We start from the raw sequence: 14965 nt of genomic DNA on the forward strand, positions 1-14965 counted from the left end.
GAGTCTTTGGCCCTTTCTGGGTACAGGCTCTGCCACAGCTGCATTGGTGTGGGACTAAACGGCTCTCCCCAGACAAGCGCAGACACTCCCCCCCCTGCATTTTTCCAAAGGTAGCTCAGATACACAAGCACGGCTTCTTTTCAGAGCACCGTGTGTGAACAAGCAAACGTGCAAACATTGCCAAGATGCTTCTAAAATGCTCTTTCCTTCAGCAGCACAGAAGCTGGGGCAGATCCCGGCAAAGGGACAGAAAACCTGTCCATCTCCCCTCTCCTTACTTCTCCCAGCTTTCTGTGGGACTCGTCAGGACCCGTTCTTTTCCTGACATCCCCATCTCTTCTCCTCCTCTGAGATGACTAGAGATGGAGCCCCGTCACATCGCCTCCCCAGTGAGGGCAACAGGACTCTCTCATGGCAGATGGCTCCGTCCCTGGGGTGAAGTGCCGGGTGAGGGGCTGCAAGGGCAGGTGGCCCAGCCGCTGTCCCACGCAGCGTTCGGGCCGCTTAACCCCTGGGGGGGATCCTGCTCCGCTCTCGGGTGGGGAGGAGACGGCTCCTGCCCTTCCCTGCGTGCCGCCCGACACTGCCGGGTCAACGGTAGATAAATAGCGCGTGTGTCTGTGCTCCCAGCTGGGCTGGCAGACGAACGGCAGCCGGGCTGGGGGTGCCTGAAGCCCCGGGGCTGAGCTCTGCCCGGCTCGGGCAGCCCCGCTCCGCGGCGCGCAGGGCGGTCTGTGCCGGCGGGGGCCGGGCTCTGCCGTGGCTCCCAGGGACGGTGGTGCCATCTCGCGGCAAAGAGAAAACCGGTATTAAATTCTGCGCCGTGCTTAATTGCCCTGGCCGCTGCCCAGAGGGGCTGCAGGTGCAAGGCAGCCCTCCTTGTGCCAATCCATAGGTTTGCTCCGGCCCTTGGAGCCCCCGGTCCCGGCGCGGCGGCGGGGTGGCGGGCTGGGCTGTGGGACACGCTGCCCGGGCAGCTCCGTGTGGCGTGAGCCACCGACGCGGCGTGGGCTGGATTTGTTCAGGTCTTACTTTAAAAATCAAGGCACCTGCCCTGCCCCGAGATATTTGCCTTTAATTCAGGTCAGCGTGTTGCAAGGCACAAACATGTTTGGCCGCTCAAGAGAAGACCCTCAGGGCTACTGAGGAATGGGGAAATGGTATTTCCCCCCCTGAGAGCCAGTGTTTTCTGCTAGATAAATATGTAGCTGAGTCATAATCGATGTTCTGCCATCGTTTGGCTGCGCAAGTAAATGGGAGGCAGGCACTTTCTTTTGCAGAGGTGTATTCTGCAGTGTGCTGGGGAGCGATCGCTTCCATCTGCCAGCGCAGGCACAAGTAGGGTGTGCTTTTCGCAGGAATCAAGGAAACCTGTTTTCCTTCAGTGTTTGCACCTGGTAGCCCGTGGCTCCTGTTGAGGCAGGGCTCTAGTGCAGGCCGCTGGATTCCTGTGCACGGCCAGCGCTGCCCCGGGCCCGGCTCTGACTGACGGCAAGTGCCAGCGCAGAAGGCAATGTCCAAAAAGAGCAGGCTCTGAAGGCTGCTGTGCCGTGTAGGAAGGGACCCATCTCTCTCCTTTGAAGCCAGGACCCTGAGAGCTCATGGCAAGGGATCAGGGCTGAGGTTCCACCAGGGAATTCATGCGGATTTGAACGCAGCCCAGTTTTGCCCCCCAGAGCCCTAGATCGTTGCCATATCCCTTTTGAGTTCCTATTGCTTTTGGAGGGGGCTAGAGCAGGAACAGCCCTGGCCTCTCTGAAGCCAAAGGCAAAAATCTTCTTTGATTTCAGCAAGGCCAAGACTTCCTTCACTGAGTCGATATGTGACTTGCTCCTCCATTGCTTTACCTGTCTCTCCCCACCTTCCCTGAAGAAGACCCCATCCTGCTGCCACCACTCCTCACGAGTGACGTTGCCAGCAGGTGATGCTTTGGGAGGGCACGAGGTGAGAGGCTGAGGGTGCGAGGCACCTTTCCTGGCCTTTTCGTTTCTGTGTTCGCAAAGTTGGGTGGCAGGCATATGAAGTATAACGAAGACGTGGGATTAAAACTTTATTTGGCTCCCTTGAAGGGGGAAACAAACAATATGATAAAGCACATGATAAGAAAACGCATATGAAGAAGTGGCAATTCACAGGCAGATAAATGGATGAAAAATTGCCTGAGCTACACATCAACTGCAATAAGATTGCGGAACGTGATGGCAGATAAGGGTGCTAGAGGCAGGGAAAACAGCCAGACAAAGCTAGAGAGGAAAGGAAAGCAACCCAAACCAGGTCTCATCTGATCCCCCATCCCGGTTCTTGCGTGCGTGCGAGCGATACCAGCACTGGGAAATTGGACACCGTTTGCAAGGCAATTGCCTGGCTGGTTCCAATGGCCGGGCCATCCCAAACACCAGCCCGACCGCTGGCCTCGGCTCTTAGCGTGGCCCAGGAGGGCCGCAGAGAGGAGCAGCGTTTGCTCCTGTTGAACAAGGTCAGGAAAGACAGGGATCCATAAAACCAGAAGTGGGTCTGTGTCAGTAGCCTTTCGTGATGGGTTGCTGGTACAAATCTCACGTAGCCTTGTGATTTAGACTGCAAACTTCGAAACGTAGATCTTTCATTCGGACTGTGAAGCTGCGTTGAACTTGGTGGCGATGACAGCACTTGCTTATCTAAACGACTTTGCAGACGCTGGGGCATCTTTCAGGACACTGTTCCAGGGCAGAATTACTCCATTCTCAAATCACATGCATCGATCTGTTTTTCCACTCTCGGTGTTTGGCTTGGCTGCCTAGTCTGGTAGGATTTTGCTAGAAGCTATGGATACTAGGGAGCTTGGAAAAGTTCAGGGAGTGCCTGCAGACGGTTCAGGTGTGTGACCCACAGTGTATTTCTGTGGCTTTTAGCAAACAGCAGTCTGTCTTTCCTCGGAATTTTGGGCAGATTTCTGTGACGTTATGAACCTCACTGCTTTGCCATGGGAGCCTGGGTGTCACACCTGCTGCTGATGGGCTGCATCCCCTTCGCGAGACCTTCTTCTTGGTCCCTCCGTTGGCTCCCTGCACGGTCTGTCTTGAGAAGAAGCGTGTGTTTGTCAACCATGACCACGGTTTCTAATTGATCACAGGCACGGGAGCAAAGAGGGGGTCATCAGCCTATGGGGCAGATGTAGTGGTGGAGAGCAATGGAGTGGGAGCGGATGGAGATAGTGGGAAGGGGATATGACAGAGTCCTAGCGTAGCTAAGCCGGGTCTAAGCAGCTTCCCCTCTTGTTGGGTTGCTCTTCAGCAAGGCTGTGGTCATTCACGCAGGACAGCACAGGTTGCCTGAGGCTGAGGCCTTAATGTGAAAGTCGTTTGGGGGACGGTAAGGTCCAAGTCAGACTCTGAAACTCCTGGCTGGGGTTGAAAAGTAAACGTCTGCAGCAACCCTACAAAGAAGACAAACAGCTCCATCTTGGCGAGGCTTTCTCCAATGCAGTTCCTTCGCCCTGCAGAGGAAAGCAGTGTGTTTACTTGATGGAATGAGCAAACTAGAACATTTGCCACGGACAGGTTGGCATCTGAGATGTCATAATGGAAGCAGGAGTGAAACCTTGAAATGCACCAGAGCGTTTCGGAGCAGAGGAGCCCGTGTTGCTAAAGGTACCTGTCCCAGCCACGCTGGCACAGCGTGCCTGCCTGGTGTCTTTTATCCCGCAGCAAGCCGTAGCCATGGTACAGCCTTATTATGTATTTGTGATGTACCCTCTCCTCTCCTTAGCTCTTCCAGCCCCCTCAGCACCTTTAACCCTTTCTCTTTGAAAAGCAGCTTGATAGAAAAATGCCACCTCCTCCCAAAGAGGTATGGTTTGAAACCCACTTTGCTTGTGGAATTTCTCATAACATCCCACTTTTAGAAAAGACCGTGTTTCTTCTTTCCTACCCCATCTTTGTGCTAGATTCTGTGCCCTCGTATGACAGTCCCTGTATGGGTGAAGCATGTGGTGGACAGCGAGGACTGGCTTCCTGATGTCGGAAGGCGCTGCTGGGGGTCTGTGGTTGGAGCATGTTCTGGAATCCCTTCAAACCATCCTTTCAGAGGAACAGGGTAAGGTAAAAAAAAAAAAGTGTAAGATCACGTGGGAGGGTTTGTAGGATTCTGTAGGAAATTTCCCTTGATAGTACTTATGGGCTCCTGCAGTGTTGGGATTTGTTAAACTCCCAGCAGGACTGCTCCCTCCAGCTGTGCCCCCTCGTCACGCACGCTGCTGCAGCCACGGAGGGCATGGGCTGGGCGGCAGGCGTTTCTGGAAATCAGCAACCTTTGGAAGCATTTGTGGCTGTCAGGAAGGCACTGTGTCAGTGATATCTCTTCTTTTAGGATGGCTCAGGGGAGAGTTTCTGGTATTTAACAACTGTTCCTACCATTAGCTCAGTTGGAGTCCCAAAAGGCTTGGGTTTCTGAGGCTCCAGAGGGAAAGAATGCTAATTGTATTTTGCAGGTGAAATTGAGATTTAAAAAAAAAAAAAAAAAAAACCAAAAGAAAAAGTCAGTGACTTGACCAAAATGGCAGTTGGGAGCAGTGTCAGGATGCCAAGTGCTCTATCACCTCCTCTAACCACAGGGCTGTGCTTCTTCCTCTAAAGACCATGTCTTGCAGGGAATCCTTGGGAGCTCTTAAAAGTGTCACTGGAAGAATCACCGTCCGAGGTGATTGGTGGGAACAGTCCAAGGCCTTGGATTTAAGATTTCGGTTTGATGCTGGGTCTCTGCTGGCTGCAGTACCCAGCCAAGGTGCGAGGCTTATTGGGACCCTCCTCCTTGGCTCTGGTGGGCAATGGATGAGGTCTTGTCCATCAGAGCCACTCACAAGTGGGACTTGTCTCAAGACAGGACTTGAGGGTCCCTGGATTGTACCCTCACTTCCAGGAGCACTCACGAAACCCTGCGCGTAGCTATGCTGGCGGCCCCACCAGTCCTGTCTGATTATCCACCTACTCCTAACAGCTTTAAGGCATTTTTCCACCTTCTTTTGGATGCAATATATCTCTTTGTCTTCTCTCCTGTCGAACCTTTGGGAACCAAGCCCTTCGGTGGTGGGAGAGGTGTGCTCTGTGAGCAGCCATTTGCCTGGACGCAGAATAAGTGACTCCGTTCAGTTACCTGTTGCTTATTCACCGAGTTAAAGGCAGTCCTTAGCCATGAAGACCACGTTAGTGTCTATTGTAATAAAATGGTCCTGCCATAGCCTCGGCTCTGTGCAGATGAGCCCTTTACCTACCTATGGAGAAGGGCAGGAAAGCCTCTCTCTTTACAAAATTCCCTTCGGCGTCAAGGAAGTGGTTGGGGTTGAACTGATGTGGTGTCTCCCATTGCGTCTTATCCAGCAGCACTGAGGTGAGCGACGGGATTACAATTATACCCTGAAAAAAAAGTATTTGAAGGCACAAAAGGTATGAAAAGTGCTGTGTTTTGGTTCATTTTGTGACACAGACTTTGGTGTCCCAGGGGTAGGTGGAGACCCTGAGGGTTTTATCCCATCAGCCAGTTGAGAGAGAAGGCAGTGAGATTTTCCCAGCAGTGCCAAGGATTGAAGCCAAAACCACACGGGTGCTGTGAAAACCTCAAGCAGAGGCTCAGATCCTGTAAATTCCCTGGCAGATACTTCGCTGTGCAGATGGCATCAAGGAGGTAAACCAGGGTCACGCGTGGAGTGAGGAAGTCTTGAACATGACTGGATTGAGTCTACAATACTAGTCTCCCTGGACTCAACATGGTTGAACAGACTCAACTAGGACACAATAGTCCTACAATACCAGTCTCACAGATTCAACATAGAAGTTCTTCTGGGGATGATTTGGATACCTGCTTTGAGCTTCTGTCCTATCATTCCCTCTAAAGAAACCAGTCTCTAGTGGCACTGGCAAAAACGAGGAGGGCGGCGTGTTCCTGGGCTGGAGCAGTTACCTACCTTGGGAAGGAAGTAGCCCCTGAAGTGGGTGTCAACAGCAGTGCAGCGGGGAACGTGGGGCAGGAGCGTGATAAACCTCTGCACTTCGTGTAGCACCGCATTTGTATATGGCATGTTCTTCCGATCCTCATACGTGGCCCAGCTTCCAGCTTTGACAGTTCTCCCAATCTCTTCCTGCACCTTTTCTGGAAGGAACAAGCACAGTTGGGTTCCAGCAAGAAAGCCAGTTCCCGATTCGGTTTTGGGAAAAACATATTTTTCCAGGGTCTGGAGGGAGAGGATTCTTAAAACACCAGCCAGGGTTTCCCCGCTCGGTTTCTAGTTCGGACACATGGATGGGTTGGTTCCCCAGCATCATACTTGGTTCTCCGTTCATCCTCTGTCCCAGCAAGACACAGGGACTATTTGATTGTGACTTTGACCAGCATCTAATTACATCAGGAGTTCATAATAATAGAGAGATGGTTCTTAAGACAAAAGAGCTCCTGTGGATCTGCGTCCCGACCTCTCCCCATCCCATATCTGCCATGCCACAGACAGAGTATAGGTGAAAGGAGCTCACTTTGAATCTCTGGGTATTTCATCATCAGGAGGATGGACCACTGGAGCGTTGTGGCTATGGTCTCTGTTCCTGCCATGACCAGGTCAAGTATGGATGCTATTAAGTTGTCGTCATGGAAGAGGCTGTCTTTCTTGTTTTTCTCCTTGAAAAACACAAGTGGTAAGAAAGGTCTTAAAGCCATCAGTCTTAGTATTCAGCAAGCTTGGGAAACACCGCGTAGCCTACAACACTGTTGACTATCATCTTGTGTTTGTGAACTGGGTGTTAAAATAGACCTGATCTTGAATGCAGAGCGTTCACCTAAGATGGGAGCACCAAAGATGGAAGGTTTGGAGTGGAGTTCTGATTCAGCACCCATCTCCACCCAGAAGCAGGCTGAAGCCCAGAGCCAAATGCTGTTCACGGACTCAGGCTCACAGGTTTGGAAAGAGCCCGGTCTCTCCCCTGTACAGGAGGACATTCAGCTAATCCCAGCTCTGAGGGACTCCTCCTGCCCGGGGGCAGGGTTGAATCCCCAACAACGTTCAAAGTGACCTTTCAGGCCATTTCTGCTGGGCTTTAGGACCGTACTAACACTTCCTCCACGTAGCCAGGTAGAAGGCTTTGTGCCTAAGGTTGGCCCAGACCCAGAAAGAATTAAAAACTCAGATCCCAAATATTTTGTGCTGAATGAAATCACCTGATGTGTGAAACTGCCAAGTCTCTACTTAAGTACGATGCAGGGCAGGGCTAGGGCTTGTACAGATGATTTATTATCCAAGTACTTTAGGCGGATCATTCGTCTTGGAGCAACAGTATCGATGATTAATTGATTCGTTGTTGTAACAAGAAAGGCAGAGTCACCTCTCATGTGAATTCATGCAATTGCTACAAGGAACAAGGAGCTGATCTCATGTTATTAGCGCTGCTATTTCAGGAGTGGACGGGGAGAGTGGCTTTTATATCTTAATTTCGATAGAAAAACCCCTGCAGTAAATTACACCAACTGTAAGAGAGTGGCGTCTGATTTCAATACCACTAGAGTAACAGCATGGATTTTAATAGGTTTACATGACATGACTGAAATCAAGACTCAGCAACGGCTTTAGCTAGAAAAACCCAAAGGAGACGCTGCAAACAGCCAACAGGGCTAAGCACTCAAATACCTCGTGTTGCTTGAATATCAGCGCATCAATGTAGCTCCTCACGCTGTTCTCGTTGATATCCTCCCTGCTTGCCTTGATGTATTGCCTTAAAATGACGCGCACATCTTCTATTTTCCCAAGCATGATCTTGTGGGTTTTGAACAGGAATCCGAGGAACGGGTAGAAATTGAAATACTAATGAGGAGTTAAAAAAGAGAAGCGTTAAGTCTGCAGAAATATCGGCATGCCGAAACAGCTTCAGGTGAGCATTGTCTTGTCGTAGTCGTGTCTTAGCATCTCGGGGACTTCCCGGGCAGATTTTCACATGGGAGGGCTTTGCAACCTTTGAGCCTTGATTTAGTACTACCTAATTTTAAGCATTCGTGCTGTTCTGTAGGAACCAGTAACAGCCTGGTCAGCCTCTCAACAAAGCTGGGGCTCCAGCGTGCCAGGCCACCAGCCGGTTTAGAACAGTATGAGACTGGTTGGTTTTTTACAACATCGGGATTTCCAACGTTATGAAGGACGGGGGGTGATAGTTTGAAGATACACAGAGTTCTCCCAGTACTCTCCAAGGAAGCGTTTTTGACGCAGCCTGTGAAATCTCACTCGCCTGGACATCAGCACTGAACATGCCTTTTTAGAAAATGCAGCAGAGGCAGAGAAAGCATAGATGGTGCAATTATTTTGAAAATGACAAAAAGAAAAAAATCTGTGGAGCTAAAATAACCATAGTTCGGTTCTTATTTTGGCTCCACACAGATGTGCAGGATGGTTCAAAAGGAGAGTAGCAAAGGGGAATCTGCTGCACACTTGTGGTGACCAAGGTGGCGTGACAGAAGTGTCACGTTTTACGTGTAATGGCTGGTTCTGAACATTTGAAAACTGCAGAACTAAAGCCTAGGGTTTGTGAAGCTCACAAATGTAACGTGCCAGTGTGAAAAAAACGTTAATCTGTGGGACAGGTTACTTACGTTCAAATACGGAGATCCCAGAAGGATCATAACTTCATCTATGAGTCTTAAGAGAGTGAGAAATGTTGGGTCCTTGTAGTCAAACCTGTCCCCGAAGAGCATGATGAAGGTGATGTTGATGGGAGCACAGTTGAAGGACGTCAGGCTGAAAGGTTCCCCTGCGAGGGGAGGAGGATGGAAACGTTAGTGAGATGTTGCCACAGCAGTGACGCACGTGAGGCTGTGCAGCACCGAGATGGCCTCCAGCTCACCTTTGAAGGATTTGATCATCTCGATGAGGAAGTGAAGCTCCTCGAAAATTCTCCCTTCTATCATTTTTTTCCCCATGCCGAGGTTGCGCATGCTGGATACGGTGAACCTCCGAGTTGTTCTCCACAGCTCCCCGATAGAGAAGAACAAACCTGGGGAGGCCGTGAGGCATCGCCGCTGGGCTCACGCACGGAGGAGCCCCACCGCCCGGAGCAAAATAGGGGACTGGATGAGGAGGGATCTCCACAAGTGTTTCTGCTGCCCAGTTTCCCATGGATTTGGGGACTAAGGGTCTCCCGTTTCTCTGTGCCCCATCCCTGTATCCTCTCAGCTCCATTCGCCCAGTCTCACTGAGCCTGTCGTTGGGGAAAAACAAGGTCCCACCCAACCCGCTCTGCCCCAGCCCTCTCCTGAGTGCAAGAGAGGGAGGTATGGTTTCAGACCAGAACTGCTGGCTGTAGAACTGGGGAGAGACGTTAGTCTAAGTCAATCACGCAACTTTCTGAACCTGTTTGGTTGCAAGTCTAAGGCCTCAAGCAACAACCTTGTGTCTTTGAAGCTTCTCCCCTCGTCCTATTCCAGTCAGACAGATATTTTATCTATATCCCTGTCCACGGCAGGGGGTTAGAACTAGATGATCTTTAAGGTCCCTTCCAACCCAAACCCTTCTATGATTCTATATGGGATGGGATAATTCAGTCTCCTCAGCCCTGGTTGGTGCCGAACTGTTTTTTGGAGATTCCCAGCAACGCTCTGTTTCCAGCAGTGGCAAAAATAGTGTCATTTTGTAGAGGTCGCTGAGCTTATGACTTGATCACTAACGCCACCAAGCAGGGATGGGTATCTCATCCTGTCAGGGTGTTGGAAGTAGTGAAGGAAAAAATTTTGTCAATAATCCAAAGACTATCTCAGATTGTGTCAATGGAAAAGCTGGATTCCAGCACCTCACATCTTCGTCTTGGCTGCAAGGTTTTGAAATGTCTCTGTTTTTTCTAGAATAAGCACTGCTTCAAAGCAGTGCGGTTTTAATTTGGAAAGCAAATCTTCTTGCTCTAAAAATGTCAAAGCAAATTTCTAAACTCCATTTTTAATTTTTCTTTAATTCAGGCAATTTCGTCTGGATCATTCCTTTTCTGCAGACAGCTTCGAAGTCAACAAATTGGCATTTTCTGAAGAAAAAATGTTTCATGGGAAAATTTGTGACCATTGTTACTTAGTCCCTGTGAATTTACAGCTTTGGGTCGTCTCTAAGTGTCCCAGAGCTGGGCTGAGAAGGTAAGTGCGAAAGGACTTATAGTGCAATATTGACAGTCTCCCACAGGGATATTTTACGTGTAAATTAGCTCTGAAAAATGCTTTTCTCCCTATCGATTCCTTTCCCTTATGTAGCGACAAATTCATATATTGATATTATGGCTGGGTAATTTAATTTCTAATTGTGGTCCCAACTTCAGCCTGTGACCAGCATCTAAAGCTGCCTTTTGGATGCTCAAAGCTAAAGCCTCAGCTGCAGCCGAGGATGGAAAACAAGGCAAAATGTCCTCTGAAATACTCCGTTGCGCTGGAAAAGCCAGGGGGTTGGTTGTGGGGGCACATTCCCGGCCTCAGGCTATTGCTTCTGCCTGAACCTGTTTCCCGTGGCCCACCCAAGAGATTTTGTGGGGAGGCGAGGCACGGGGGGCTGATGATGGCCAGAGCTGCGGCACCCGGCCACGGGAGAAAGGGAGAGACCCTCCAGCCAAACCAGTTAGTCCAAAGTCCCCCTGGAACCCTGGGGAAGGTTTGTAAGTGTGGTGGTGGTGGAGAGCCGCCCTCATTGACGTCTTACGGAAATTAACCCCAGAATGACCACGCTGCCTTTAAAAATCCCACTCCTCACCCTCGAACGTTTAGGATGCGGATCGGGCGCAAGCGCATTAGCGAAAATGATGGCAGTGAAAAGCCAGGAGGAAATGAATGCGAGGAAAGCCGAATCTTTTCTGTCGGCTTGGCTTCGGAAGGGTCCAAGGGGGATGTTTAAAAGCCGGGCTCCGGGGAAGCACAGTTAGGCTGGCACCAAGCGACGGTGTCGTCCCTCCCGCCCGCCCCCGCTCATTTCTCTAGTACCGTTTCCGTTCTGAATTTGGTCAAATATTGGGATGGATGGTCTGTCTACAAACTCCTCTGTGTAGTTCACAAGCGCGTCCCGCACAACTTCGTACCCGGTCAGGACCACAACCTTCTGGAACCCAAAGTGGAGGGTGAAGATGGGGCCGTATTTTTCTGCAAGCTGAAAAAGAGGCGAGCTGTGACGGTCGGGAAGGGAGGGAGCGTGCCGGGGGCAAGCGCCCCTTGCTTTCTCAAAGGACGCGTTACGTCCTGGTGCCCTGCTGGGAAGGGCTGCGGAGCCGCTGCCGGCGGAACAGCATCTGTGAGCTCATCACCGTCACACACGAGGCATTTCATACGGACACCTGCCTGGCATCCGTATGGATTTTAGGCTTATTGCCACGAAAGAACCCCCACCCCCATCAGTGCAATACCGATCTGGTTCTGCTGTTAAGGAAAAAGTAAATGAAAAACAAAAAAAACCCACCTAGAGTTAAAGACTGGACCTCAAATGGCAACACAGGTTGGCAAAGCAGAGAAAGACGAGACCAGGGAAGATGTTTCAGTGCAAATAATGACGCTGTCGCACAGAAAAGGTTTGGAACGATGCTCCTCTCGTACCAAAGCGCTCCTGCGTCCCTGCTCCTAGGCAGAGGAGCCGTTTGCCCCACGCCAGGTGTTTAGTTTGCCCTGGATGACCACAAATTGCAAATCCGTGCCCCTCTGCTCGGACCTGGCTTTGGCACCTAGAGCTCAGCTGGGCACAGGAGGGAAAGCCAGGGCAGGGCAGGAGGCTGCCTGGACCGCCGGCTGTCCCCGTGCTTGTACAAAGTGATGCTGGCTTTGCTCTGAGAAGGCTCTGGATGTATCTTTGCCATGACACGGAGCAGATTTTTCACTGCCATACGCCCCAGGACAGATTCTCCGCAGATCCCCACCAAAGCTGTGCCGAGCCGGGCGGTTTACGATGGCGACGCGGTGCCTTGGTGGGGCTGAAAATCCCTCCAGGAGCATGTGGTCCTGCTGGCATGTCCTACCTGCGGATCCCCGCTCCTCTTCAACAAGGAAAGGGGTCTGGGAGGGGAGTGCGTCCCCTGCATCGGGGACCGAGGGAGCCTGAGTACTCCTCCTACCTCCGCCCCGGCTGCATCTTGCTCCCTGGCAGCTTGGGAAGAGCAGCTGGGGACAGCCCAGAAGGGTTTGGGCTGGAGCAGGGTGATGGGAAGCCACAGCTCAAATCCCAGCCTGGGCAAACACAGGGTGTACGTGTGCCGCCCCAGTCTGCGCCCGCTCCCGCGGCTGCTTTCTCAGGGGAGAGGCGGCATCCCCCCAAATCCCCCATCAGGGTCCCCAGCCAACAGCCACTGGCGCCTGCTGCTCCCTGCAGTCACCGCGTTCTGCTCCGAGTGGAGGAGTTGGACCAAGGAGGAAACTTAAAAGCTGAATTTTTACAGCCAGTTGAAAAATAGAGAACAGCTGATAATACTGCTGCACGCGGCAGACAAATTAATGCAGGAGCAGAGATAAATGAAATTTAAAAAGACTTTTTTTTTAGTAATAATCTGTTTTTTGGGGGTTAGAAGCAATAAAAATGCAGTGGCACTGTTCAGTTTCTGCCAGCTGGCTTTGTGGGGGTGAGATGGAGGGGTAACCCCTCTGGAGTAATCCCGAAGTAAAGGCAAACATAGGGAATACCCAACGCAGCCTGGCAGGTGATGAAAGCACGCGGAGGGAATTCCGCACGGCCGGTCGGAGGCTGCGGCAACGTCTGCCCAGCCCCGCTGGGTAAACTCACCCCAGCCCCAACATCGTCCCCAAAGCCACCGGGTGCCGGAGCCTCCCCCAGGGCAGCACCGGCCGGGGCTCGGCTGCTCCCAGGGACGCGCCGGCGTGTGCTGAGCCCCGGCGTGACGGCACCCGTGTCGGCATCTCCTCGGGACCCATGTCGGCATCTCCTCAGGAGCCGCCACCGCCTCCGCGCTCACCCTCGCCCCGGCGCTGGTGCGGGGGGATCCCCGGGGGTGCCGTCCGCCCCGGCGAGGAGGGACCTGGGCAGGCTCACTCGGAGACCCCGGGCTCGGCCAGCCTCCTCCGGCGCCGCAGAACAGTTCACCTCCGTAAGCGGGGTAAGTTGTCTTAATTACAGGTTAAGAGAAGCGCTTACAGGCTATTCCTTCTGGTTGCTTCGTGCAGCTTTTCCATCCCTCTCTTGTAGTGCCATCTAGATTTTAATGCGTATCCAATTCATCAAGAGGGAAGTGGATTTTGCAGCGAGGAGTCTGGATTTTGGCCCTCCCCGAAGCAGTTTTGGGGTCCCTGCCTGGTGGAATTCCCCTTGCCAGTTCCCCAGGGCAGAGGGGAGGGAAGCAATTTCATTCCGTGTTAGTTATGTCCTAATGCTTTAAAAGATTTCTGGGTGTCCGAGCTGTCAAATTAATATTTCAAATCCCACAAGCATTATATACTTCATGTACATCATCACAATTACATGAAGAATTCCCATATTACCCAGAGGTCTTTTTTTAATGGTTGATCGCTCATTGCATCAACACAGACACTGGCTAGAAGAAGCCCGGAAAAATATTATAAAGCAATTTTCGCACCTTTACAATTTAGTTTGAATTAAAAAAGACAAAAGGTTATCACTGATATATCCCAGGCAGCTTTAAAATCTGTGAGGGTCTGGGTTTGGGGGTTTTTGTCCTACCTTCATTAGTGATTTATCTTGCCTTCTAAGATCCACCAAGTGCAGGTTACCAATGATCGGAAGAGGAGTTGGACCAGGAGGAAATTTAAAAGCTGAATTTTTATAGCCAGTTGAAAAATAGAGAACAGCTAATAATACCGCTGCACACAGCAGACAAATCAATGCAGGATCAGAGATAAACGAAATTAAAAAAGACATTTTTTTTCAGTAATAATCTGGTTTTTGGGGGGTTAGTAGCAGTAAGAATGCAGTGGCACTGTTCGTTTCTGCCAGCTGGCTTTCTGTTTGCTCTCTGCGATTGCTACAAGCACTCGATTCTTATTAAGGTTTGTAGAGTACCTAAATAAATAGTGCATACTCCACCCTCTTTAAACACCTCAGAGAATGTGGTCTAAGCAGTTTGCAAAGCCTGTCCAGAAGTAAAGAGAGTTTCAAATTACAAACCCATGCATGTGTGTGCAAGAACATATACATGGGAGAAGGTGCTTGGCATTCCTCTACAGCCTCCTCCTCCCCCGAGACCTCGAGGTCCTTTATTAGCAGTACTATGACCCTCCAGACACTCCGCTGACACGGGGAAACGAATCCTATTAGAAACCTCCAGATTCAGGTTTGGGTAGGGTTTGAGGTCTCCGTGTTACTAGAAAGACAAATAGTATCGTTACGGGAGTCTTTCTTCAGCTTTCTTGATGTCAGGTGGAGATCAAAGGTTGTTAACAAGGGTAAAGCCCGTGTATCCCTGGGGGCTGTCGCCCATAAACTGCTTCTTCAGGTCGTCCCTGAACTGCCCAGAAGGGACGGGATTTCAGACTTTGTGTCTGAAGTTGAGGACGTGTAATAGCTAGCCACGGAAAATTAGCTCGGATCAAGTGATCATGAGCGGATTCGCCAGCGGAATGGAAAGGCAAAATCAGATTTTAAAATTCTGGGAGGATTCTTCATGTTGCAAGAGCGGCTTCTAAGAGATAGAGGGAAGAAGTTAATGAAGTTAATGAAGCCAGCTGAGCTGGCAGGCTTCAGAAGGGGAACGGGACAGGGGAATGAGATTAGTTTAAGTCAAAGATACAGAACGCCTGGAACTTGCATCCCTCATAAGGGTTTAAATCTTGTGCGGAAGGAGCTGAGATCTCCCTGGTTGAATAGTGGCTTTCAGGAGGATGTTGGGAACGAAGAGCCAATGGAGTAAGATTGTTCAGGGAAGAAAGAGCTGTCTTACGTGACCAGGAAGCAGAAAGCTAAAGGTACGTTTATCCAAAGGTTAGATCATATAAAGGCTAATTATTCAGCAGATATGGGGCCTCAGCCTCGCAAACGCAGAGAAGG

At 50.9% G+C, this 14965-nt stretch overlaps 1 protein-coding gene across 1 annotated transcript; it reads right to left on the minus strand.

Annotated features, from left to right (window-relative positions):
- Positions 1 to 2078: 2078 nt before the first annotated feature.
- LOC134519392 (cytochrome P450 2W1-like) lies at positions 2079 to 14158 on the minus strand. The gene is made up of 9 exons (XM_063343497.1): positions 13643 to 14158; positions 10954 to 11116; positions 8850 to 8999; positions 8599 to 8756; positions 7646 to 7819; positions 6501 to 6642; positions 5939 to 6123; positions 5249 to 5390; positions 2079 to 3475 (listed from the first exon to the last, which is right to left on the minus strand). The coding sequence occupies exons 1-9, from the start codon at positions 13838 to 13840 to the stop codon at positions 3285 to 3287; spliced, it is 1503 nt and encodes a 500-aa protein (XP_063199567.1). The 5' UTR covers positions 13841 to 14158; the 3' UTR covers positions 2079 to 3284.
- Positions 14159 to 14965: the final 807 nt, after the last annotated feature.

This window comes from Chroicocephalus ridibundus, chromosome 8 (genome assembly GCF_963924245.1).
Source record: "Chroicocephalus ridibundus chromosome 8, bChrRid1.1, whole genome shotgun sequence".
Lineage (NCBI taxonomy): Eukaryota > Metazoa > Chordata > Aves > Charadriiformes > Laridae > Chroicocephalus > Chroicocephalus ridibundus.

Coding starts and splice junctions, on each gene's coding strand:
- LOC134519392 (XM_063343497.1), bottom strand. CDS start 13,840: ATGTCTTTTTTAATTTCGTTTATCTCTGATCCTGCATTGATTTGTCTG. Junction 9,000..10,953: donor CCAAATTCAGAACGGAAACG/GTACTAGAGAAA, acceptor CGGCCTCCCCAG/GTTTGTTCTTCTCTATCGGG. Junction 6,124..6,500: donor GAAATACCCAGAGATTCAAA/GTGAGCTCCTTT, acceptor TGTTCCTTCCAG/AAAAGGTGCAGGAAGAGATT.